Here is a 26,066-nt window from a genome sequence, read left to right on the forward strand (position 1 = left end):
GATGACATCTCAAATGACATCACTGATGACAACATCCAGTGACTGTATTTTTCTGTAAAGTTAAAATATGTCTTACATATTTAAGAATGAGTGGATGTATAAATGTCTGGATGAAGGATTTAGTAGGTGCATGACTGACTGTATGAGTGAGTGATTAAATGTGTCTCACTGAGTGCATGGGTTAGTGACTAAACTGTCTTAATTTGTGCATCATTATGTCTGTTGTTCTGTAAACTGCAGCATGTGTTAATCATTAGCAATATGATTAACTATATGGGTTATTGATTGGTTGCCCAAGTATTTGTATGGGAGACTGAGTGTATGTGTGGGTGGCTGGGAGGTGAATGAATCTGTGCATAGATGTGTGAGCAGTTGATTCACTAGATGTATGGGTTAAAAAGTGCATGTGGAAACAGCTGTATGGGCGGTTGACTGTGTGCATGAGTGTATTGGTGAGTGAATGGATATCTCAGTGCTACATGTCAAAGTAAGTACATATGTAAAACACAGTACATGTGAGAGTTGACATATATAAATAACTGCTGTGCATAAGAGCCAGTGAATGTGTGAGTGGCTGTATGGATCATTGTGAACTTGTATCCAGGATTGTATAAGAGAGTAAATATGTGTTAGTATATGTTTGAATAAGTAAGGTGTGTATAACTGTATAGTTGAGAAAATGGAGGTGTGATTGATTCTTTGCATGACTGACTAGGTGTGTGTGTAACTCTATGGATGAGTGACAGTCTGTGAGTGTCTGTTTACACTTACTGTATCTAAGGTTATATTAGAGTCTGAAGAGCTTCATCGTATTATCACATGAATGATGTCATCAGTGATGTGATCAGTAATGTCATCAGTGATGTCATCAGTGATGTCATCAGTGATGTCATTTGAGATGTCATCAGTGATGTCATCAGTGATGTCATTTGAGATGTCATCAGTGATGTCATCAGTGATGTCACTGACCATGTCATGAATGATGTAATATGTGACATGATCAGCAGTGGATTGCGGGTGCGCGATATATAGTTAGTACAACTAACTATATATGGAATTTCAATGGTTTTGTGTGAGTAAAATAAGGTTTTTTAAATGCTAATTCCTAACTATATATGGTCTATAACCTATGGTTTTTTCAGTGAATTTTCAAGGTTTTGTAAATGCTAATTCCTAACTATATATGGTCTATAACCTATGGTTTTTTCAGTGAATTTTCAAGGTTTTGTAAATGCTAATTCCTAACTATATATGGTCTATAACCTATGGTTTTTTCAATGAATATATATATATATATATATATATTTCCTACTGGCGGTCGCCAGTAGGTAGTTATAGTTAGAACCTAGTTTCCATAGGAAATCTGCAACATTCTATTGAGAATAACTTTGGCGCCGGTGGACGAATCTCTGCGAATTTCTCAAAGAAGATGGCCTGCACCGCTCCGCTCCTTCCCTGAAAAATTGGGGGGGATTCGTCAAGTGGGGGCTGAGATAAAAGGGGGGTCCCAAAACGTGTTTTCCCCATGTTATTTTCCATAGGACGTTTAGACACGGCTACAGCTCGAACGGCTAAATGGATTTATAAGAAATTTGGTAGAAAGGTAGAGTCCGGCTCGCAGATTACGCTTTTCTTTGAATGGTGTAAATCTGTTCAGTAGTTGCTGGGAAAATTAACTTTGAAAAAATATATATTGGGCTACATTGGGCTATATATATGTTAGAGCCCAAATGTAGCCCAATGTAGCCCAAAGATGGCCACCAGAGACAAAAAAAACAAATGTAGCCCAAATATCAGCCAGATGTAGCCTAACTATAGCCCAATGACAGAATGTCCCAGAGTGTTCTAAAGAACAACTAGAACGCTAACAGTCTTACTTATGACAAAAGTATGGCACACCTGAAGTCATCTTGATTGGAATAAAGTGGTAACACTTAATACATTTAATTTGAAAAGGAACAAAATGAGGGGTTTCATTTTGCCATAGATATTTTATATATATATATATATATTCACTGAAAAAACCATAGGTTTTAAACACGTTATAGTTAGGAAGTAGCATTTAAAAAACCTATGAAATTCACTGAAAAAACCATAGGTTTTACACACGTTATAGTTAGGAAATAGCATTTACAAAACCTATGAAATTCACTGAAAAAACCATAGGTTTGACACCAGTTATAGTTAGCTGGAAATTTTACTCGCATAAAACCAATGAAATTCCCACGTTATAGTTAGTTGGACTCACTATAACTTGCGCGTGCAATGCACTGCTGATGACATCACATATTACATCACTCATGACATGGTCAGTGACATCAGTCATGACATCACTGATGACACCATCCTTGTGACAGACCTCTTTTCACTGTAATGTAACCCTTGAAACACATATTCAAAAATAGAAACTAAAATTTTCAAAAAAATGGAGATACCCATACCAGTTACAACAACAAATTCAATAATTCCACCATCTATATACACATCCACTCATTGATCAACAGTTCTATATAGTCACTCGTACATATACTCACTCATGATATGTAGTGATACACCTATACATCCTGTTACACACCGACAGTCATCCAAAAGATACTCGCTCACATATTCACACATGCAAATAAACTATTGAACATCCATTTATTTGCATATACAGCTATACACACACAACCACCTTACTTCTATGGAAACTTACACATACTTACTCTCTTAAACAATCACTTATAGAAACATATACTTATCTAAACAGGAACTCTTACAATCTCTTTCTCTCACATATACTCACTTATATACATCAATATTCACATATATTAGATTAAAACATATGTAGTTACTGATAAAGACACTAGTGAGACAGTCATTCACTCACTAACACACACATATACACACTCTTCCACCCATACAGTCCTGCACATATGCTGTCTTCAAAACACATACAAAGAGAGAGTCAGTCATTCATGCATCTGTGTTAAGTAATACCCCCACCAAACCATACAAACACTCATACTAACAAAAACATCTAATAACCCATATACACACACATGTAGCTACTCACCAACCCATGCAACCACTTATACACAAAGTGAAACACTAATACATATATTTAAATATTTAAACATTACTCTCTAATCTATGTATTCACTAAGATACACTTAATAAACCAGTTAACCAATCAATTTTTTTTTTAAAACATCCAAGTAATCACTTATTTAAACATTTATTCTTCCATCAACTTTTACATATACATATATAACACATATTTATTTTTTAAAAAGACACACATTCACTGGATAGTGTCATCAGTGATGTCATGACTGATGTCACTGACCATGTCATGAGTGATGTAATATGTGACGTCATCAGCAGTGCATTGCACGCGCAAGTTATAGTGAGTCCAACTAACTATAATGTGGGAATTTCATTGGTTTTATGCGAGTAAAATTTCCAGCTAACTATAACTGGTGTCAAACCTATGGTTTTTTCAGTGAATATATATATATATATATATATATATATATAAGTTTGAAGCGTCAATTCGGAAATGCAATCCAAAAGTATGACAGCGGACCCAGAATTTTCGAAGGTGCTGATTTTATTCGTGCATGGTACCCCACACCTCAGCCATATATATCACTGTCGTCCGTCGACGAGGCTGCGCACTCCATCAACTGAATCAGCATTTCTTCGGGTAAAGCACACAAAACACCTCGATGCGGTTTCAGCTCTCGTGTCGGAAATTCTATGCCTGACGCGTTTCTGGGCTCCTGCCCTCATCAGAGGCACGACTTGAGATTGGTGCATTTGGGACACGCCCACATTTATTGAATCAACTGTCCACAGATGGGCCACTCACATGAGTACTACGCAAGGACTTATGGTCTTTGTGGTCCGTGTCGCACACTTTCCCCATAGATGCGTTGCACTATGTTTTCACTGTCCATTGAAAACCTGGATAGGTCTCGAAATGTATGTGCGCCATAAATCCCTGTAGTTGATGGTCCGCTTAGGGGGTACAAAACGATTCTGAGCCCCGTGGTCCCCTGTTATGGGGTGGTGCAAGCCTCCGAGGCCGGACTGCCGCGTTTAAACAAGAAAGCTCCACTGTCGTCCGTCGACAAGGCTGCGCACTCCATCAACTGAATCAGCATTTCAACAGTGGAGCTTTCTTGTTTAAACGCGGCAGTCCGGCCGCGGAGGCTTGCACCACCCCATAACAGGGGACCACGGGGCCCAGAATCGTTTTGTACCCCCTGACCGGACCATCAACTACATGGATTTATGGCGCACATACATTTCGAGACCTATCCAGGTTTTCAATGGACAGTGAAAATATAGTGCAACCCATCTATTCGGAAAGTGTGCGACACGGACCACAAAGACCATAAGTCCTTGCGTAGTACTCATTTGAGTGGCCCATCTGTGGACAGTTGATTCAATAAATGTGGGCGTGTCCCAAATGCACCAATCTCAAGTCGTGCCTCTGATGAGGGCAGGAGCCCAGAAACTAGTCAGGCATAGAATTTCCGACACGAAAGCTGAAACCGCATCGAGGTGTTGTGTGCTTTACCCGAAGAAATGCTGATTCAGTTGGAGTGCGCAGCCTTGTCGATGGACGACAGTGGAATATATATATATATATATATATATATATATATATATATATATATATAGTGATGACACTATGTTGCATGGTGGGATGGTTCACCTGTTTTTCCCACCTCCAATTGGTATTATGTGCTGCTTACTAGTCTGTAAAAGATACAATGCTGGAGAAAAAAAACAAGTTACTTACCTGTACACTGTAGTTCTCCAGCAGTGATATATGTGATAGATTCACATGTGGCCCACCATCCTCCCCTTAGAGGTGCACCCTTCCAGACCCCTTTTATTTTACTAACTACACTTGTGCTCGAAATCTGAGGTATGGTGGCTGCAGTGGATGGATACTCAGGGGCCAACTATGTGATTGACTGGAGTTTGGATGTTCTTTAATGCGGCTAACTGGTTACTAAATACTGTTGATTCTCCTGGGAAATTGTCCTTCTAGCTTTTATACTGCTATTTTACTGTTACCGTGTGTAATCCCTGACTGCCCTCGGGATTGGCTGATATCACCAAGTAAGGCACAAACAAACCGGAATATGTTAATGTATTTATTACGGAACAAATGAGTCCTGCAAAATTTAGAATACTTGAACGCAAGAAAAAGGGTTCGAGTCACCCAAAGGGTAATCCAACTACTGCACCGTCCTCCGCATGAATGCCAGTCCAGGCATTCCCCAACGGAGGGCACCGTGCTAAGAAGTGGCCGACAATGCCACTCGAGCTAGTAGAACTGAGGAACTGAAAGTTAACGATTGAACCGTCCCCCGCAAGAATGCCTGTTTGGGCATTCGCCAACGAGGGGTAGAGTACTTGTGCAGTTGAAGGCACTGCCACTATTTACCAGCTGTCCTCCAGTATTAGAGCCCATACCAACTCTTCCAGCATATCAAAGAGGACTGAAGTCTATAGAAGTGGAGCTAACCACTAAGAGTTTATGGTCAAGAACTGTCAGCTAATTGCCTATGACTCTGTGTAACGGACCAGCGCTCGTCTAGGCAAACTATAAGGAAAAGCGAGCGCTTAACAATAGTGGCTCTGGTATGGCTGTTTCACAGCGCTAGGTGTCTGACCTCGGGCGGGATGATATACGGCCTCACACAGCACCAGGAGCCGGGCGTAGGGCAGGGTGTAGGTCGGGTTGCGCCAGAAGCAGAGCGTAGGGCATGGTGCAGGTCGGGTCGCGTAGAGCATCCGCTCTCGCCAAGGAAAATACCCGCACCTCTAGTAGTAGGCTCTGAAGGTATACGGAAACGCCGTTCCTTACCTCTTCGCGGCGGTTGCGATTTCTGTTGTTGATCCGGAATATCCAACGCTGTATCTGGCGGCTGCCATCTTTATATGTCCGTTTGCGCAAGTCCGCGCACCGCCTCACGGGACTTGTGGTTCTTTTCCCGGCCACTGCTGGGATATGTAGTCCCTCTGCGCTCCGCGTTCCTGTTGCCCCTACGCTTCGCGTCGATGTTTGACGCTGTGGGACTCCCACCATGACGACTGGGAAGATTCAAGCATGTGAATCTATAAAAGATATCAATGCTGGAAAACTACAGTGTACTGGTAAGTGACTTGTTTTTATAGTTCAATTGTGTTGCACTATGAAGATGAAGTGAATTGATTTGAATCCTGTAATCCCTCCAGATGATTTAGTTGTTTTGTTAAAATTGACGTGTAGCTTTTGACTGAATTCAGTGTGATGATCCTCCTGTTTAGGGGAATAGATTTGAATGAATATTGTATTTAATCATGTTTTTCGAAATGTTTTTTCCTTGTTGCACGAAGAAAATACCCATAATTTATATAAATAAACAGTGTATTTATGAATTTTTTTTTTCTCCTCAAAGAAACCTTATGAATTGCTTAAATATAGTTACCAGGTGGATTTCTGTTTTTTTGGTGGTTTTTTTTGTAGATATGTGCTGTTCCATTCATGGTTATTTAAATTCAAACTGGTATAACGGGTTGGTGATTTATTTGCAAACAAATCAGTTATATATGAATCGTAGTTACAGTTATGCCTTGGACTGGATTGACTATTCATCTGAGTACAATATTTCAATTAATAAGTAGTTAATTCTGTCAGCTTTCAGCATCATACCTATATGATAGTGGCACTATGTACTGCATTTGTATTTGTTGAATGCTTCACACCCTGCTGGGTTGCTGAAGTGCATTTGTTAATTGATATCACACTAGTGCATAGAGACTGTTTAAACAGTTTCCACATTTTTTCTGCACATTTACTAATTTCTCATGTTTGCATTTCTTTTTGTAGATGATTTAAGAACAGTGTGCTCTAGACTTCCACACAATAAGTAAGTATTTTAATGTAGGATTTGTAAAGCACTTAATACCCCTAAAGGGGGGGGGGGGTTGAAGCGTTTATAAGCATGGATAGCACTGTGTGGGAGGGCTTCTTTTACTCTTCGTTCATTCATTAGTACAGTATCAAGTGGTATTGGCAAAACTGTTGGACCTCAGAGTTCTAAATTCAGTCTGAGGTTAGGCTGGAAAAAATCTATTCTAAAATAGATGTTCCATGGGGTTCAAGTAAAAGTGGAAACTAATGTGTCACAAAGGAGATGCATTGGAAGGAAGGGGGAAGAATCTTATGAAAGCAAGGCTAAACACTAGTTAAAGAAGGTGTGGAGATTATGAATGGACCTTGAAAGGCATGTGTTAAGGATGCAAATAAATACAAGTTTATCTTGAATTCGGTGTTATTTGGCAGATTCGGTCTGTGGGAAGCCATGCCCATAATTGGTTACTCTTGAGTTGGGACTGATTAATAACTGGTGATTTTTGTTTGGTGAGGATTGCATGTGTTCCCGGCATGTGTCTCCTGAAGATTTTCAGTCAATCAATCAATCAGACAATATATATAGCGCGCTACTCACCCGGTAGGGTCTCAAGGCGCTGGGAGGGACGGGTCCGTTACAGCTCGAAAAGCCAGGTCTTGAGTTGCTTCCTGAAGGAGAGATGGTCGTGGGTCAGCCGTAGGTGGATGGGGAGGGAGTTCCATGTCTTGGCCGCCAGGTAGGAGAAGGATCTTCCTCCGGTGGTGGCTCTGCGAATGCGTGGTACTGTGGCGAGGGCGAGGCTGGTCGAACGCAGCTGGCGGGTGGGCATGTAGAAAGTGAGGCGGTTGTTGAGGTACTTGGGGCCCAGGTCGTGGAGAGCCTTGTGTGCGTGGGTGAGGAGTCTGAATGTGATCCTCTTGCTGACGGGGAGCCAGTGCAGGTCTCTCAGGTGGCCGGAGATGTGGTTGTGGCGGGGGATGTTCAGGATGAGTCGTGCGGAGGCGTTCTGTATGCGCTGGAGTCTTTTCTGTAGTTTGGCAGTGGTTCCTGCGTAGAGGGTGTTCCCGTAGTCCAGTCGGCTGGTGACGAGGGCCTGGGTGACCGTCTTCCTGGTTTCAGTGGGGATCCATCGGAAGATCTTACGGAGCATGCACAGGGTGTTGAAGCATGATGACGAGACGGCGTTGACTTGTCTGGTCATCGAGAGGGAGGAGTCCAGTCAACAGGTTGTTGCATAGGAACTTTTTAGGTCTTGCCTGCATGATTACTTCTGCACTAGTAAATGTGCTCTTGCTTGCAAGAGTTATTGTCTTGAATTAGGGGCTTGGAGCCTGCCAATTGCTTACCATTTGCAGGCTTTATTGTCTTTCATTTGCTGCCTTCTAATTGGGCATCATGAGCCCTCCTCACTACCTGCTGTTTCTGCAAGTACTGATAGCTTCAAATGTATTAAAGTCCTACCTCTGCTGACGCAGTGATTCAATCCCAACTGCCCGCCATGGTTGCTACTTATCCCTCCCACCCACTCGCCCTTCCTGGTTGCTATTTATCCCACCCACCTACCCGCCTTTCCTGGTTGCTACTTATCCCACCCACCGACCCGCCCTTCCAGGTTGCTACTTATCCCACCCACCTACCCGCCCTTCCTGGTTGCTACTTATCCCACCCGCCCTTCCTGGTTGCTACTTATCCCACCCGCCCGCCCTTCCTGGTTGCTACTTATCCCACCCGCCCGCCCTTCCTGGTTGCTACTTATCCCACCCGCCCTTCCTGGTTGCTACTAAAGACTGGTGGGGGAGTTGCCGCAATCATTAAAAAAGAGCATGTTTTTACTTCCTTGACCGCTTTAACTCTTGCTGGAGTAGACAATCTGGTAATTAAACTTGAATCTAAATCTGGTCCCCTTATTTGTGTCTTAGTTTATAGACCCCCTCAATATATGGCCTCCTTCCCCTTGTCTCTGTGTGAACAATTGGCCACTATAGTCACCGATTATACCAAAGTACTCCTGCTTGGGGACTTTAACTATTGGGGTAATGATGAGCTGGGCGGCCGGCAGGCCTCCGAACTCATGGAACCTTTGTCTGGCCTTAATTTCTCCCACCACATCTCATCTGCTACACATGTCATGGGTCATACCCTTGACCAGGTGTGGAGCAACAATCTTGCCATCTCTACCCCCACCATAAATCCCTGCGCATGGTCCAATCATTTCTTGATAAAATTCACTATCTCCATTGTAACACTCAGTAAACCTTGCACTATGGCTGGAGGCCTCATTCGTAAATGGAGCACCCTGAATAAATTAGCTTTTATAGACAGCCTAGTAAGCACGATTCCTGCCGATAATTCAGATCTTGAGCAGGCCGAAATTAACACCTCTTATTGGCTGTTGGCGGCAAGTAACATACATGCGCCACTGAAATTTTTTTAAATCAGCCACCATCCGGATTCCCAGAAATGGTTCTCTGAGGATTTGAGGGCAAAAAAACTTGACACACGCCAAAAAGAACGTAAATGGAGGAGCAATTATGACCCCCTTGCAAAAATTATTTACATAGCTGCCCGCACTGCCTACAAACAAGCTATTATCCAATCTAAAGCATCCTATTTTTCTGAAATTATAACTCGTTCCGAAAATAAGTCGAAAGAAATTTTTTCCATCGTCAATAAGTTGTCTAAAATGGAAAGAGCCCTCCCAGAACCCACTGTGACTCAAGATTTATGTAATTCCCTCTATTTATTTTTTCGGGACAAAATCTCTGCTATAAAGGCCAGCATTCCTGCCATCGACCTTGAATTGAATACCACTCCCTTGAACCCCAGTGTCCATCTTCTTGATCATCTTCCAGCTCTTAATGCTGACTCCTTATGTTCCCTATCCACAAGGGTAAAGTCTGGTTCCCCTAGGGATTGCTGCCCCCATATATTCAAAGAGCAATTCTTTCAGCCATTCCTGCCCCCTTCCTCACTCTCCTCAATGCTTCTTTCTCACAAGGGGTGGTTCCCAAGGCTTTTAAAGAGGCAGTGGTCGTACCCTTTTAAAAAAAAACTGGTGCAGACCCCTCAATTCTCTCTAACTATAGGCCAATTTCTCTTCTCCCTTACTTGGCCAAAATACTTGAAGCCCATGTCACCAGCCACCTATCCAATTTTGTTGAACAATCTAATCATCTGGACCCTTACAAGACTGGGTTTCGGCCGGCCCACTCAACTGAGTCTGTTATTACTGCCGTCCTGGATTCCCTTTGTGCTAACGCCGACAAAGCAATGCCTCAGGCTCTGGTTCTTCTAGACCTGTCTGCGGCGTTCGACACGGTCTACCATACCATCCTGCTTGACCGTGTCGCTCAAGCCGGTATCTGTGGTTCAGCATACAGGTGGATTAGTTCCTTCCTCAGTGACCGCACTCAAGCGGTCCGTCTAGCCCCGTTCACCGCCACTAAACTCCTGATCACTTGTGGGGTCCCTCAGGGTTCTTCCTTGTCCCCTCTTTTATTTAACCTCTATCTAGTCCCTTTGATTCAATCCCTGAGGAAATTTAAGGTCACCACATTTAATTATGCAGATGACTTGCAGATTATCTCTACTATGGACAGCTCCACTGATTCTGTTAGGGAACTTCAAGAGACCATGCTCCATATTTCTCACTGGATGGACTCGAACCATCTAAAGTTAAACCCGGGCAAGACAGAAATCATTCTCAATGGCAAAAGTCGATTATTCTGGGGCCCACATTACTGGCCCTCTTAATTAGGCCTTCCACCTATGCCCTCTGCATCGGTTAAGAGCCTGGGCATCATCATAGACAGTGAACTCTCACTGAAGGCTCAGGTGAGCTCGGTGGTATCCCCCTGCTTTTACCAACTACGCAGAATAAGGAAGATCAGCCGGATGCTGACTCAGCCGGCTGTGATCCAGGTGGTGATAGCACTTGTGCTGTCCCACCTGGACTATGCCAATGCCATCTATCTGGGCCTTCCTTCCTCTCTACTTGAGTAAGCGACTTCAGCTGGTTCAGAATCATGCTGCCAGACTGATTCACCGGCAGTCCCGCTGGCAGTCAGATATGCCCCTGCTGAAACAACTCCATTGGCTCCCTTTTGCCCAACGAGTAAAATTCAAAACAGCATGCATGGTTTTCAAATCCCTCCATGCTCGCAGTACTCAATTTATTAACACCATTTTGCCTAGGCACATCCCTTCTCATTATCTTCGTTCTGCCAATCTCCAACTTCTGGTTACGCCAACTTTCAAATTGCAATGCCAGGGCGGACGCAGGTTCGCTACCCTTGCTTCCAGATTTTGGAATTCTCTTCCTCTGGGGCTGCGTTCCTGTACCGACCTTCTAACATTCAGAAGGCAGCTTAAGACCTGGCTTTTTCCATCGGCCTAGGTGTTCCCCTCCGCTGTCAGGATGTTCTGTTAGTCAGCGCCATGAAGCCCCTGGGTGTCCGCGCGCTTTACAAAAATTTGTTAACATAACATACTTATCCCACCCGCCCGCCCTTCCTGGTTGCTACTTATCCCACCCGCCCGCCCTTCCTGGTTGCTACTTATCCCACCCGCCCGCCCTTCCTGGTTGCTACTTATCCCACCCGCCCGCCCTTCCTGGTTGCTACTTATCCCACCCGCCCGCCCTTCCTGGTTGCTACTTATCCCACCCGCCCGCCCTTCCTGGTTGCTACTTATCCCACCCGCCCGCCCTTCCTGGTTGCTACTTATCCCACCCCCCGCCCTTCCTGGTTGCTACTCATCTCACCCCCCCCTGCCCTTCCTGGTTGCTACTTATCCTACTTATACCTCCCACCCGCCCGTCCTGGTTGCTACTTATCCCTCCCACCCGCCCTTCCTGGTTGCTACTTATCCCTCTCTCCCAGCCGCCCGTCCTGGTTGCTACTTATCCCTCTCTCCCAGCCGCCCGTCCTGGTTGCTACTTATCCCTCCCACCCGCCCGTCCTGGTTGCTACTTATCCCTCCCACCCGCCCGTCCTGGTTGCTACTTATCCCTCCCACCCGCCCGTCCTGGTTGCTACTTATCCCTCCCGCCCGTCCTGGTTGCTTCTTATCCCTCCCACCCGCCCGTCCTGGTTGCTACTTATCCCACCCGCCCGCCCTTCCTGGTTGCTACTTATCCCACCCGCCCGCCCTTCCTGGTTGCTACTTATCCCACCCGCCCACCCTTCCTGGTTGCTACTTATCCCACCCGCCCACCCTTCCTGGTTGCTACTTATCCCACCCGCCCACCCTTCCTGGTTGCTACTTATCCCACCCGCCCACCCTTCCTGGTTGCTACTTATCCCACCCACCCGCCCTTCCTGGTTGCTACTTATCCCACCCGCCCGCCCTTCCTGGTTGCTACTTATCCCTCTCTCCCAGCCGCCCATCCTGGTTGCTACTTATCCCTCTCTCCCAGCCGCCCATCCTGGTTGCTACTTATCCCTCTCTCCCAGCCGCCCATCCTGGTTGCTACTTATCCCTCTCTCCCAGCCGCCCATCCTGGTTGCTACTTATCCCTCTCTCCCAGCCGCCCATCCTGGTTGCTACTTATCCCTCTCTCCCAGCCGCCCATCCTGGTTGCTACTTATCCCTCTCTCCCAGCCGCCCATCCTGGTTGCTACTTATCCCTCTCTCCCAGCCGCCCATCCTGGTTGCTACTTATCCCTCTCTCCCAGCCGCCCATCCTGGTTGCTACTTATCCCTCTCTCCCAGCCGCCCATCCTGGTTGCTACTTATCCCTCTCTCCCAGCCGCCCATCCTGGTTGCTACTTATCCCTCTCTCCCAGCCGCCCATCCTGGTTGCTACTTATCCCTCTCTCCCAGCCGCCCATCCTGGTTGCTACTTATCCCTCTCTCCCAGCCGCCCATCCTGGTTGCTACTTATCCCTCTCTCCCAGCCGCCCATCCTGGTTGCTACTTATCCCTCTCTCCCAGCCGCCCATCCTCATTCTTACTTATCCCTCTCTCCCAGCCGCCCATCCTCATTCTTACTTATCCCTCTCTCCCAGCCGCCCATCCTGGTTGCTACTTATCCCTCTCTCCCAGCCGCCCATCCTGGTTGCTACTTATCACTCCCACCCGCCCGTCCTAATTGCTACTTATCCCTCCCACCCGCCCGTCCTAATTGCTACTTATCCCTCCCACCCGCCCGTCCTAATTGCTACTTATCCCTCCCACCCGCCCGTCCTAATTGCTACTTATCCCTCCCACCCGCCCGTCCTAATTGCTACTTATCCCTCCCACCCGCCCGTCCTAATTGCTACTTATCCCTCCCACCCGCCCTAATTTCTACTTATCCCTCCCACCCGCCCGTCCTGGTTACTCCTTATCCCTTCCGTCTGCCCGTCCTGGTTGCTACTTATCGCTCCCTCCCCTGTCCTTGTTGCTACTTATCTCCTCCTCCCCCATCCTTGTTGCTACTTATCTCCTCCTCCCCCATCCTTGTTACTACTTATCCCTCCCACCCGCCTGTCTTGTTACTACTTATCCCGCCCACCTGCCCGTCTTGTTACTACTTATCCTTTATTCACTCTCCAGCCGCCCCTTTCCCTGCGGCTTCTTCTCCCTCCCGCCTGCCCCTTTCCCTGGGGCTTCTTCTCCCTCCCGCCCGCCCCTTTCCCTGCGGCTTCTTCTCCCTCCCGCCCGCCCCTTTTCCTGCGGCTTCTTCACCCTCCCGCCCGCCCCTTTCCCTGCGGCTTCTTCTCCCTCCCGCCCGCCCCTTTCCCTGCGGCTTCTTCTCCCTCCCGCCCGCCCCTTTCCCTGCGGCTTCTTCTCCCTCCCGCCCGCCCCTTTCCCTGCGGCTTCTTCTCCCTCCCGCCCGCCCCTTTCCCTGCGGCTTCTTGTCCCTCCCGCCCCTTTCCCTGCGGCTTCTTCTCCCTCCCGCCCGCCCTTTTCCCTGCGGCTTCTTCTCCCTCCCGCCCGCCCCTTTCCCTGCGGCTTCTTCTCCCTCCCGCCCGCCCCTTTCCCTGCGGCTTCTTCTCCCTCCCGCCCGCCCCTTTCCCTGCGGCTTCTTCTCCCTCCCGCCCCTTTCCCTGTGGCTTCTTCTCCCTACCGCCCGCCCGCCCCTTTCCCTGCGGCTTCTTCTCCCTCCCGCCCGCCCCTTTCCCTGCGGCTTCTTCTCCCTCCCGCCCCTTTCCCTGCGGCTTCTTCTCCCTCCCGCCCCTTTCCCTGCGGCTTCTTCTCCCTCCCGCCCCTTTCCCTTCGGCTTCTTCTCCCTCCCGCCGCCCCTTTCCCTGCGGCTTCTTCTCCCTCCCGCCCCTTTCCCTGCGGCTTCTTCTCCCTCTCGCCCAACCCTTTCCCTGCGGCTTCTTCTCCCTCCCGCACAGCCCCTTTGCCTGCGGCTTCTTCTCCCTCCCGCCCGCCGCTTTCCCTGCGGCTTCTTCTCCCTCCCGCCCGCCGCTTTCCCTGCGGCTTCTTCTCCCTCCCGCCCGCCCCTTTGCCTGCGGCTTCTTCTCCCTCCCGCCCGCCCCTTTGCCTGCGGCTTCTTCTCCCTCCCGCCCGCCCCTTTGCCTGCGGCTTCTTCTCCCTCCCGCCCGCCCCTTTGCCTGCGGCTTCTTCTCCCTCCCGCCCGCCCCTTTGCCTGCGGCTTCTTCTCCCTCCCGCCCGCCCCTTTGCCTGCGGCTTCTTCTCCCTCCCGCCCGCCCCTTTCCCTGCGGCTTCTTTTCCCTCCCGCCCGCCCCTTTCCCTGCGGCTTCTTTTCCCTCCCGCCCGACCCTTTCCCTGCGGCTTCTTCTCCCTCCCGCCCGCCCCTTTCCCTGCGGCTTCTTCTCCCTCCCGCCCGCCCCTTTCCCTGCGGCTTCTCCTCCCTCCCGCCCGCCCCTTTCCCTGCGGCTTCTCCCTCCCGCTTCTTCTCCCTCCCGCCCGCCCCTTTCCCTGCGGCTTCTTCTCCCTCCCGCCCGCCCCTTTCCCTGCGGCTTCTTCTCCCTCCCGCCCGCCCCTTTCCCTGCGGCTTCTTCTCCCTCCCGCCCGCCCCTTTCCCTGCGGCTTCTTCTCCCTCCCGCCTGCCCCTTTCCCTGCGGCTTCTTCTCCCTCCCGCCCGCCCCTTTCCCTGCGGCTTCTTTTCCCTCCCGCCCGCCCCTTTCCCTGCGGCTTCTTCTCCCTCCCGCCCGCCCCTTTCCCTGCGGCTTCTTCTCCCTCCCGCCCGCCCGCCCCTTTCCCTGCGGCTTCTTTTCCCTCCCGCCCGCCCCTTTCCCTGCGGCTTCTTTTCCCTCCCGCCCGCCCCTTTCCCTGCGGCTTCTTTTCCCTCCCGCCCGCCCCTTTCCTTGCGGCTTCTTTTCCCTTCCGCCCGCCCCTTTCCCTGCGGCTTCTTCTTCCGCCCGCCCCTTTCCCTGCTTCTTCTTATCGCTCCCGCCCGCCCCTTTCCCTGAGGCTTCTAATCCCGCCCGCCCGCCCCTTTCCCTGCGGCTTCTAATCCCTCCCGCCCGCCCCTTTCCCTGCGGCTTCTAATCCCTCCCGCCCCTTTCCCTGCGGCTTCTAATCCCTCCCGCCCGCCCCTTTCCCTGCGGCTTCTAATCCCTCCCGCCCCTTTCCCTGCGGCTTCTTCACCCTCCCGCCCGCCCCTTTCCCTGCGGCTTCTTCACCCTCCCGCCCGCCCCTTTCCCTGCGGCTTCTTCACCTTCCCGCCCGCCCCTTTCCCTGCGGCTTCTTCACCTTCCCGCCCGCCCCTTTCCCTGCGGCTTCTTCACCTTCCCGCCCGCCCCTTTCCCTGCGACTTCTTCACCCTCTCTCCCGCCCCTTTCCCTGCGACTTCTTCACCCTCTCTCCCGCCCCTTTGCCTGTGGCTTTTTCACCCTCCCTCCCGCCCCTTTCCCTGCGGCTTTTTCACCCTCCCTCCCGCCCCTTTCCCTGCGGCTTCTTCACCCTCCCTCCCGCCCCTTTCCCTGCGGCTTCTTCACCCTCCCTCCCGCCCCTTTCCCTGCGGCTTCTTCACCCTCCCTCCCGCCCCTTTCCCTGCGGCTTCTTCACTCTCTCTCCTGCCCCTTTCCCTGCGGCTTCTTCACCCTCCCGCCCGCCCCTTTCCCTGCGGCTTCTTCACCCTCCCGCCCGCCCCTTTCCCTGCGGCTTCTTCACCCTCCCTCCCGCCCCTTTTCCTGCGGCTTCTTCGCCCTCCCGCCCCTTTCCCTGCGGCTTTTTCACCCTCCCTCCTGCCCCTTTCCCTGCGGCTTTTTCACCCTCCCTCCCGCCCCTTTCCCTGCGGCTTCTTCACCCTCCCTCCCCTTTCCCTGCGGCTTCTTCACCCTCCTTCCTGCCCCTTTCCCTGCGGCTTCTTCACCCTCCCTCCCGCCCCTTTCCCTGCGGCTTCTTCACCCTCCCTCCCGCCCCTTTCCCTGCGGCTTCTTCACCCTCTCTCCCGCCCCTTTCCCTGCGGCTTCTTCACCCTCCCTCCCGCCCCTTTCCCTGCGGCTTCTTCACCCTCCCTCCCGCCCCTTTCCCTGCGGCTTCTTTCACCCTCCCTCCCGCCCCTTTCCCTGCGGCTTCTTTCACCCTCCCTCCCGCCCCTTTCCCTGTGGCTTCTTCCACCCTCCCTCCCGCCCCTTTCCCTGTGGCTTCTTCCACCCTCCCTCCCGCCCCTTTCCCTGTGGCTTCTTCACCCTCCCTCCCGCCCCTTTCCCTGTGGCTTCTTCACCCTCCCTCCCGCCCCTTTCCCTGCGGCTTCTTCACCCTCCCTCCCGCCCCTTTCCCTGCGGCTTCTTCACCCTCCCTCCCGCCCCTTTCCCTGCGGCTTCTTCACCCTCCCTCCCGCCCCTTTCCCTGCGGCTTCTTCACCCTCCCTCCCGCCCCTTTCCCTGCGGCTTCTTCACCCTCCCTCCCGCCCCTTTCCCTGCGGCTTCTTCACCCTCCCTCCCGCCCCTTTCCCTGCGGCTTCTTCACCCTCCCGCCCGCCCCTTTCCCTGCGGCTTCTTCACACTCCCGCCCGCCCCTTTCCCTGCGGCTTCTTCACACTCCCGCCCGCCCCTTCGCCCCTTTCCCTGCGGCTTCTTCTCCCTCCCGCCCGCCCCTTTCCCTGCGGCTTCTTCACCCTCCCGCCCGCCCCTTCCCCTGCGGCTTCTTCTCCCTTCCGCTCGCCCCTTTCCCTGCGGCTTCTTCTTCCTCCCGCCCCTTTCCCTGCGGCTTCTTCTCCCGCCCGCCCCTTTCCCTGCGGCTTCTTCTCCCTCCCGCCCGCCCCTTTCCCTGCGGCTTCTTCTCCCTCCCGCCCGCCCCTTTCCCTGCGGCTTCTTCTCCCGCCCGCCCGCCCCTTTCCCTGCGGCTTCTTCTCCCTCCCGCCCCTTTCCCTGCGGCTTCTTCTTCCGCCCGCCCCTTTCCCTGCTTCTTCTTATCGCTCCCACCCGCCCCTTTCCCTGAGGCTTCTAATCCCTCCCGCCCGCCCCTTTCCCTGCGGCTTCTTCTCCCTTCCGCTCGCCCCTTTCCCTGCGGCTTCTTCTTCCTCCCGCCCCTTTCCCTGCGGCTTCTTCTCCCTCCCGCCCGCCCCTTTCCCTGCGGCTTCTTCACCCTCCCGCCCGCCCCTTTCCCTGCGGCTTCTTCACCCTCCCGCCCGCCCCTTTCCCTGCGGCTTCTTCACCCTCCCGCCCGCCCCTTTCCCTGCGGCTTCTTCACCCTCCCGCCCGCCCCTTTCCCTGCGGCTTCTTCACCCTCCCGCCCGCCCCTTTCCCTGCGGCTTCTTCACCTTCCCGCCCGCCCCTTTCCCTGCGGCTTCTTCACCTTCCCGCCCGCCCCTTTCCCTGCGACTTCTTCACCCTCTCTCCCGCCCCTTTTCCTGCGGCTTCTTCGCCCTCCCGCCCCTTTGCCTGTGGCTTTTTCACCCTCCCTCCCGCCCCTTACCCTGCAGCTTCTTCACCCTCCCTCCTGCCCCTTTCCCTGCGGCTTCTTCACCCTCCCTCCCGCCCCTTTCCCTGCGGCTTCTTCACCCTCCCTCCCGCCCCTTTCCCTGCGGCTTCTTCACCCTCCCTCCCGCCCCTTTCCCTGCGGCTTCTTCACCCTCCCTCCCGCCCCTTTCCCTGCGGCTTCTTCACCCTCTCTCCCGCCCCTTTCCCTGCGGCTTCTTCACCCTCCCGCCCGCCCCTTTCCCTGCGGCTTCTTCACCCTCCCGCCCGCCCCTTTCCCTGCGGCTTCTTCACCCTCCCGCCCGCCCCTTTCCCTGCGGCTTCTTCACCCTCCCGCCCGCCCCTTTCCCTGCGGCTTCTTCACCCTCCCGCCCGCCCCTTTCCCTGCGGCTTCTTCACCCTCCCTCCCGCCCCTTTCCCTGCGGCTTCTTCGCCCTCCCGCCCCTTTCCCTGCGGCTTTTTCACCCTCCCTCCTGCCCCTTTCTCTGCGGCTTTTTCACCCTCCCTCCCGCCCCTTTCCCTGCGGCTTCTTCACCCTCCCTCCCCTTTCCCTGCGGCTTCTTCACCCTCCTTCCCGCCCCTTTCCCTGCGGCTTCTTCACCCTCCCTCCCGCCCCTTTCCCTGCGGCTTCTTCACCCTCCCTCCCGCCCCTTTCCCTGCGGCTTCTTCACCCTCCCTCCCGCCCCTTTCCCTGCGGCTTCTTCACCCTCTCTCCCGCCCCTTTCCCTGCGGCTTCTTCACCCTCCCTCCCGCCCCTTTCCCTGCGGCTTCTTTCACCCTCCCCCCCCGCCCCTTTCCCTGCGGCTTCTTCACCCTCCCCCCCGCCCCTTTCCCTGCGGCTTCTTCACCCTCCCGCCCGCCCCTTTCCCTGCGGCTTCTTCACCCTCCCGCCCGCCCCTTTCCCTGCGGCTTCTTCACCCTCCCGCCCGCCCCTTTCCCTGTGGCTTCTTCTCCCTCCCGCCCGCCCCTTTCCCTGCGGCTTCTTCTCCCTCCCGCCCGCCCCTTTCCCTGCGGCTTCTTCTCCCTCCCGCCCGCCCCTTTCCCTGCGGCTTCTTCTCCCTCCCGCCCGCCCCTTCCCCTGCGGCTTCTTCTCCCTTCCGCCCGCCCCTTCCCCTGCGGCTTCTTCTCCCTTCCGCTCGCCCCTTTCCCTGCGGCTTCTTCTTCCTCCCGCCCCTTTCCCTGCGGCTTCTTCTCCCTCCCCCCCGCCCCTTTCCCTGCGGCTTCTTCACCCTCCCGCCCGCCCCTTTCCCTGCGGCTTCTTCACCCTCCCGCCCGCCCCTTTCCCTGCGGCTTCTTCACCCTCCCGCCCGCCCCTTTCCCTGTGGCTTCTTCTCCCTCCCGCCCGCCCCTTTACCTGCGGCTTCTTCTCCCTCCCGCCCGCCCCTTTCCCTGCGGCTTCTTCTCCCTCCCGCCCGCCCCTTTCCCTGCGGCTTCTTCTCCCTCCCGCCCGCCCCTTCCCCTGCGGCTTCTTCTCCCTTCCGCCCGCCCCTTCCCCTGCGGCTTCTTCTCCCTTCCGCTCGCCCCTTTCCCTGCGGCTTCTTCTCCCTCCCGCCCGCCCCTTTCCCTGCGGCTTCTTCTCCCTCCCGCCCGCCCCTTTCCCTGCGGCTTCTTCTCCCTCCCGCCCGCCCCTTTCCCTGCGGCTTCTTCTCCCTCCCGCCCGCCCCTTTCCCTGCGGCTTCTTCTCCCTCCCGCCCGCCCCTTTCCCTGCGGCTTCTTCTCCCTCCCTCCCGCCTGCCCCTTCCCTTTCCCAGCGGCTTCTGCCCCCCCCACCCCTTTCCTTTCCCTGCGGCTTCTTCTCCCTTTACCCCTTCCCTTTCCTATTCCTGCGGTTTCTTCTGCTTCCCGCCCGCCCCTTCCCCTGTGCCTTCATTGCCCGCCTGCCCCTTTCCCTGTGACTTCATACAGCTTTTTTTCTATTTAACCATCAATGTCTCCTCCACCACCCTCCCAGAGTGCTAAAGCCAATAGGTTGCTCAGAACTATAGGCTTTCCCATTGCTTGTTTTTTTTGTATATGTGTGCATATTCAGAACACATCTGCATGCCTCCTCCATTGTTGTTTCTGAGAAGTACATCCTTCATTCGAAATGGTTTTTTTTTCGCCTGCACCAGGTAGTTTCTTTCTGCAGTAGGTTTTATTACTCTGCGTTGTGGCAATCCTGTTCTACCCGCCAGAGCGAAGGATGTGTGCTTGGAGTATGAGTTGGGTAGCATCATATTGCTAGTGGTACTTTGAGGTCCGAGAATGTGGGCTGTCTGGAATTATTGTTAATTGAGATTAGGGAGAGGGACAATAACAACCAAAACATATTGAATATGTGGGAATGTAGTCCTAGGATGGTGGTTTCTTATTGTTTTGATGATTTGTCGGTTCAGCGCTTTTTAGGTCGAGAACTGCGTCGCACTGCGTAGCAGTGTAGGCAGAGAGCCGAGATTTAATGTTTCTTAGTAGGGGCTTGAACCGGCCCCTCTTCTCTATTGGCTGGCTTCCTAAACGGAGGCCAGTCATTGGAGGAGAGGGGCGTCACTCCGTTCAAGCCCCGTCTTTTTCGGATTGAGGGGGGTGTTTTTTCGTTTCTTTCTATTTACTTTCTCTCCTCTTCCCATTGGCTGGAATTTTACCTTCTAGCCAATGGGAAGAGGAGAGAACGGAAACACGCCCATCAATCCGAAAAATGACCCTGCTTTCTACGGAGAAACGTGGTCGTGGTCCTGTGGGCTCAGCTGTGGGGGAATTCTGCTTTCATTGAACTCCGGATTCTCACGTTTCACTACTGTTCTTATTGTGAAGCGCTCTGACACCTTCGGGTAAAGTCCGCGCTATATAAAAACGCATTAAATAATTAAATAAAAAAGTAAACAAAATAAGTGTTTATGTGCGATTCAGATAATGGTTGTGCGCTTATTCCCCAGTATGATCGCATCTGGACACCCGGCCGCAGCCCTCTCCAGCCCACTCTATATCAATCTCATGACCGAGGCTCCTATAGGCACTGTCTGCCCTCAACGAGTTTACGGGCCCCTTCCGACCCAGCCCGGTCCAAAGATGCTCGTTCGGCCGGTCAGTCCCCGCCGGTGGACTTCGAGCACTTCGCTTGGTATTGTCCCCGCTCCTCGGACTCGCCCATTCTCAAGTCATGGTCTTGCAGCTGATTGGGTTTCCCAGATGCAGTCTCTGCCAATGCCAGCCTCTGTTACCGAGAAGGCGGGATAAACCACCCTACAGCCGCAGCCTTACAAACATCTGGCGGCTCTGTTGCGGGAACAACTGAGCTCCCGAGTCCGGCCACAGTCTGAACTCCGAGCTCCGCAGCCGCTGCCTGCCCTTACCGCGCCCAGATATCCGTTCCCTCTCGCAGGTAAAACCCTCAACACCATTTCCACTGGTCGGGGAACCCTTGGTGCACCCCCACGCCCGCACCCCGAGACTTCTCTGCAGCTCTGGCACCGTGTACGGCAGGCACATTATGGGGCCTTCTGCAGCGCGAACACCCCTCTTCCTGCCTGAGCACCCCCATGTCCGCAGTCTGCCCCGAAAGACCCCCCTCACCCCCGTTTATCCTCTGCACCCCAATAGAGCCTTTGCCCCTTATCACATCCGAGTGGCCCTGAGACACCCCGAGTCCCTCGGCTGTGAGAGCCCCGGACGCAGGATAGACACGAGTCGCAGTCGCTCATCCCCTCTCCATGAAAACACCACACTTTCGTTTGAGCACCCCCAATTCAGATTGAAACGACCAACATTTCCCCAGTTCCCTCCCACCTGCTGTCGCTTGATCGCCACTCCTGTTCACTGAGCCACCCCTTAATCTCCCCCGCCCCCTGCCGCTCTTACACCCACTCCCCCTCACCCCCCCTCAAGGCTTCCCCCCCCCTGCTCGTGCCTGGGGAGAAGAGGTGCTTCTGCTGTTGAGCTATGATACATCTGCCTGGCTGAGAATGGAAGTGCCCCAGTACAGCAGGCCTATTAAAAGAGATGGCACTGTCTATTTAACAGCAGAGCAGCCTGCCTGCTCAGTCCCGTTGAAAGAAAGGAAACTCCACTGAGAGGGCAGCAAATGGTTAATTTAAAGGACATCAGTCGAGGTAAAGTCTGAAAAGTTCCGCTGCCTGCTTGGATGCGCTGGTCCTGTCCAACTGAAAGCACAGCGCCATCGAAGTACACCCACCCTGTGGAAAAGTGCTTGTACTGTCCAACTGAAAGTACAGCAGTCTTTCTGAAAAGTGCAGGCACCGTACGAATGAAAGCGCAGCAGAAACATTCAGGTACTCTCCAACTGAAGGCATAGACCCGCACATGAGAATTGCATGTGGTGTTCAGTTTAAGATACACAAGCCCTGCTGAGAATGTCTATGCTGTAGAACATAAACTTTTCTGAGGCATGCTTGTGCTCTCTATTGAAAATAGGCCATGGCAATGCCTGTTTGACTTATAACTAAACGTGCATATTCAGTCTCTGATGAGTTTAGGCACTCATTCACTAACTCATCACACATGTGCCCTGTAGCTCTTTCTTCCACACATGCATCCTTGACTCATTATTGCATTCACCCACTCACCCGAATTCATTATTTCACTCATATTTAGTAAAACATACACTCAATGTAAGCAAACATATGCAAGATACATTTATACAAAAGCAGAAAAAAAGTTTTAAAAAAATGCTTTGCATTAAAGAATAAGGTAAACATAACTGTGGGTGGCCATCTTGGAATGGTATAGTGTATAGTTTATCATTGTTTTAAGGTTCCAACATGGCGACTCATTTAGAAGCAATATCTCAGCCATCTTAGAATAGTGAACCAGTGATGCACCAAGGACAATACCATTGCACGAACACTGCAATAGGTCTCGCATTTGCGAGAGATTAAGCTATTGGCCTTGTAAATGACAATGCCATTTATTTATCTGTTTTCAAAACCAGCACATAAATAAAAGATTTGTCATTTACAATGCCAATAACTTGGAAAGTAATCAGAATAATCTCATGATGGGCAATGTCAAATGCTACTGATGAATCCAGAAATATCTTGAGCACTGACACCAATGAGATATATGATATATGATATGTGTGGCTGTGTGTGTGTGTGGCTCTGTGTGTGTGTCTGTGGCTCTGTGTGGATAGGTTTTTAGGTCTCGCCTTTACCATTCCGAAGGAATGGGAAATGGCGAGAATTCAAGTGCTCGAACTGATTGTGAAACCACCGCTTTTTTTCGTGGCGTTTTCTTCGAGTGCACGTGGCCACAGGCACGCGCTTTTGGCCCATACACTTTCATGGCCATCTGTTCCTCAATGTCCCTCCCACCCTTCGTTTGATCTTGACGCGAGTTCAGGCTAATGGCCCTCCCCCAGCACAGAGCGCGCATCGCGGCCGCACAGCACATCAAAGGGCTTCTCCCAGCGTGTGCTGTGCGGCTTCTCCTCCCCTAATTATGTGGCCGGCCGTACTTGTGTTTCCCGGCCGCTTCCCGGCCACTCTTGTATTTAATTAGCAGCAGCAGCATTTCTCCTGCGCCAGGCCACATCAAAGGCTCTGTGCCACTTTCACCCACACAGCAACACTTACAGACACGCAACGCCACTCACACCCACTATCACCCACGCAACACCACTATCACCCACGCAACACCACACTCACCCACGCAACGCCACTCACCCACGCAACGCCACTCATCCACGCAACGCCACTCACCCACGCAACGCCACTCCCCCACGCAACGCCACTCACCCACGCAACGCCACTCACCCACGCAACGCCACTCACCCACGCAACGCCACTCACCCACGCAACGCCACTCACCCACGCAACGCCACTCACCCACGCAACGCCACTCACCCACGCAACGCCACTCACCCACGCAACGCCACTCACCCACGCAACGCCACTCACCCACGCAACGCCACTCACCCACGCAACGCCACTCACCCACGCAACGCCACTCACCCCACGCAACGCCACTCACCCCACGCAACGCCACTCACCCCACGCAACGCCACTCACCCACGCAACGCCACTCACACACGCAACGCCACTCACAGATTGTGGGTGCAGATTGTGGGTGCAGATTGTGGGTGCAGATTCAGAGAAAACTCAGCAGCACCACCACCATTGCAATGCAATAGGTCTCGTTTTAACGCAAATTTAAGCTATAGGCCTTGTAAATGACAAAGCCTTTTATTTATGTTCCAAAAACCAGAACGCAAAAATAAAGGGCATCATCATTTACAATGCTAATAGTTCAGACTCGCGTTATTGCGAGACCTATTGCATTTCCAATGCTTGTTTTGTAGGTGGCTCTATGTGTGGGTGGCTCTGTCTGTGTAAGGGTGGCTCTGTGTGGGTGGCTCTATGTGAATGACTGTGTGGGTGGCTTTGTGTGTGTGGCTCTGTGTGGGTGTAAATGCAATAGGTCATGCATTTGCGAGCGATTAAGCTATTGGCATTGTAAATGACAATGCCATTTATTTAACGATTAAGCTATTGGCAATGTAAATGACTGCCATTTATTTATGATTTTAAAAAAAAATCATGAGCAATGCCAATAGCTCTACCTTTAATAATGCCGAGACCATTGCATTGTAAATGCATGTTCTGATTAGTTTCCTTCTCAAATTCTTAGAGGTCTTCTGATTTGTCAGAGTTTCTTAATTGCACAAGATATAGTCCTACATCTTCCGAGTATGAACTAAACTATATCTCATGGTTGCGTTTCAATTGATGCTTCGCTGCCTACGTGTTCATTAATTTGAAATTTTATACATAAGGCTTTTTGGGATACTGGGACAGTTAGTGGCAATAAATTTTGTGTGTGTGTTATGATGTTATCCACTGGTGTCCCATGGCATCTAATTCTGTTTTAACTTCATTTGGGAAACCAAGGTACACCAAGAGGTAGCCCTTGACCCGGTCGCTCCACACACCGCACGGCTCCCCCTCCCCCGTAGGTGACCAGGACTCCTGCCCCCACTGCTGCTGCCACGCTCCTTAGTTTTGTTGCTGATCGCCCCAGTGTTTTTCTCCTGCACCTTGCCCTGTTGAGTGCCTGCTGTCAGTTTATTTTGTCTATTTTTTGTTCTGTTGCCAGTTTACTTTGTCTATTTTCTGTTCTCCGTGACTGTTCCTGCTTCTGTACCCCCCGCTCCCCGCCGCTGCTCCCCTGCGGCCTGCCCCTTTTCCTTCTGTACCCGTTCCCTCTGTCGCCCATTGGCCACCCCGCTCCTGCCTCCCAGCTGCTCCTCCCTCCCACATGGCCTTTTAAGGAGGACGCCGCGGGGTGGTGAGCTGTGACCCTTGACCCTGCTCGCAGGGCCGGTCGCTCCACACACCGCACGGCTCCCCCTCCCCCACATGGGTGACCAGGACTCCTGCCCCCACTGCTGCTGCCGCGAGTACACCGCTGCTGCCGCGCTCCTGAGTTTTGTTGCTGATCGCCCCAGTGTTTTTCTCCTGCACCTTGCCCTGTTGAGTGCATGCTGCCAGTTTGTGTCTATTTTTTGTTCTGTTGCCAGTTTACTTTGTCTATTTTCTGTTCTCCGTGACTGTTCCCGCTTCTGTACCCCCCGCTCCCCTGCGGCCCCGCCCCTTTTCCTTCTGTACTCTCTCCCTCTCTCGCCCATTGGCCACCACGCTCCCAGCTGCTCCTCCCTCCCACTTCGCCATTTATGGAGGACGCCGCCCGGAAGCGCAGCGGACGCGCGCCGCGGGTGCGCCAAAGGCAAGCCTGTCCGCGCCTGGACCGCGCCCAGCGCCAGAACCCCTGGACCCCGCGCCCCCCGCTACGCCAGACTGCACTACGAGTCCAGCACCCTCCGCGCACTCAACACCGGACGAACCCACCCCTGCTACCGGGCAACCCCGAAACGCACCCAAGGACCCTTCACCTGGCGCAACTGCAGTTACACCAGCATCCAGCCCACCAAAACACCAGCCAAAGAACCCAACCACCTCCGCTGCATTCTCCTCAACACCCGCTCCGCTCGCAAGCACGCCATCGAACTCTGGGACCTCCTAGACTCCACCGTCCCCGACGTCGCCTTCCTGACGGAGACCTGGCTGAACGCCACCTCTGCACCAGACATGCCATAGCCATCCCACAGGGCTACAAGATCTCCTGCAGAGACCGCGACAACGGAGTAGGAGGTGGAATCGCGATCGTCCACAAAGACCCCATCAGAATCTCAGCTAACACCGACGACACCCTCACCACCGCCGAACACATGCACTTCCAGATTTACACCGACCCCAACACGACCCTCAGAAGAACACTCATCTACAGACCTCCCGGACCCCGACCACAGTTCAGCGACACCATCGCCGACCTCATCAGCACCCACGCCCTCGCCTCC

At 52.6% G+C, this 26,066-nt stretch overlaps 1 protein-coding gene across 2 annotated transcripts in view; it reads left to right on the forward strand.

Annotated features, from left to right (window-relative positions):
* The window catches only part of INTS15 (integrator complex subunit 15), a 199,228-nt gene that overhangs the window by 137,171 nt on the left and 35,991 nt on the right, over positions 1–26,066 (forward strand). For both annotated transcript variants that reach the window (XM_078663086.1, XM_078663087.1), the window contains exon 7: positions 6,875–6,914. In XM_078663086.1, coding sequence (XP_078519212.1) covers positions 6,875–6,914 — 40 coding nt within the window. The remainder of the gene's footprint in view (positions 1–6,874; positions 6,915–26,066) is intronic.

This window comes from Lissotriton helveticus, chromosome 10, assembly GCF_964261635.1.
Source record: "Lissotriton helveticus chromosome 10, aLisHel1.1, whole genome shotgun sequence".
Lineage (NCBI taxonomy): Eukaryota > Metazoa > Chordata > Amphibia > Caudata > Salamandridae > Lissotriton > Lissotriton helveticus.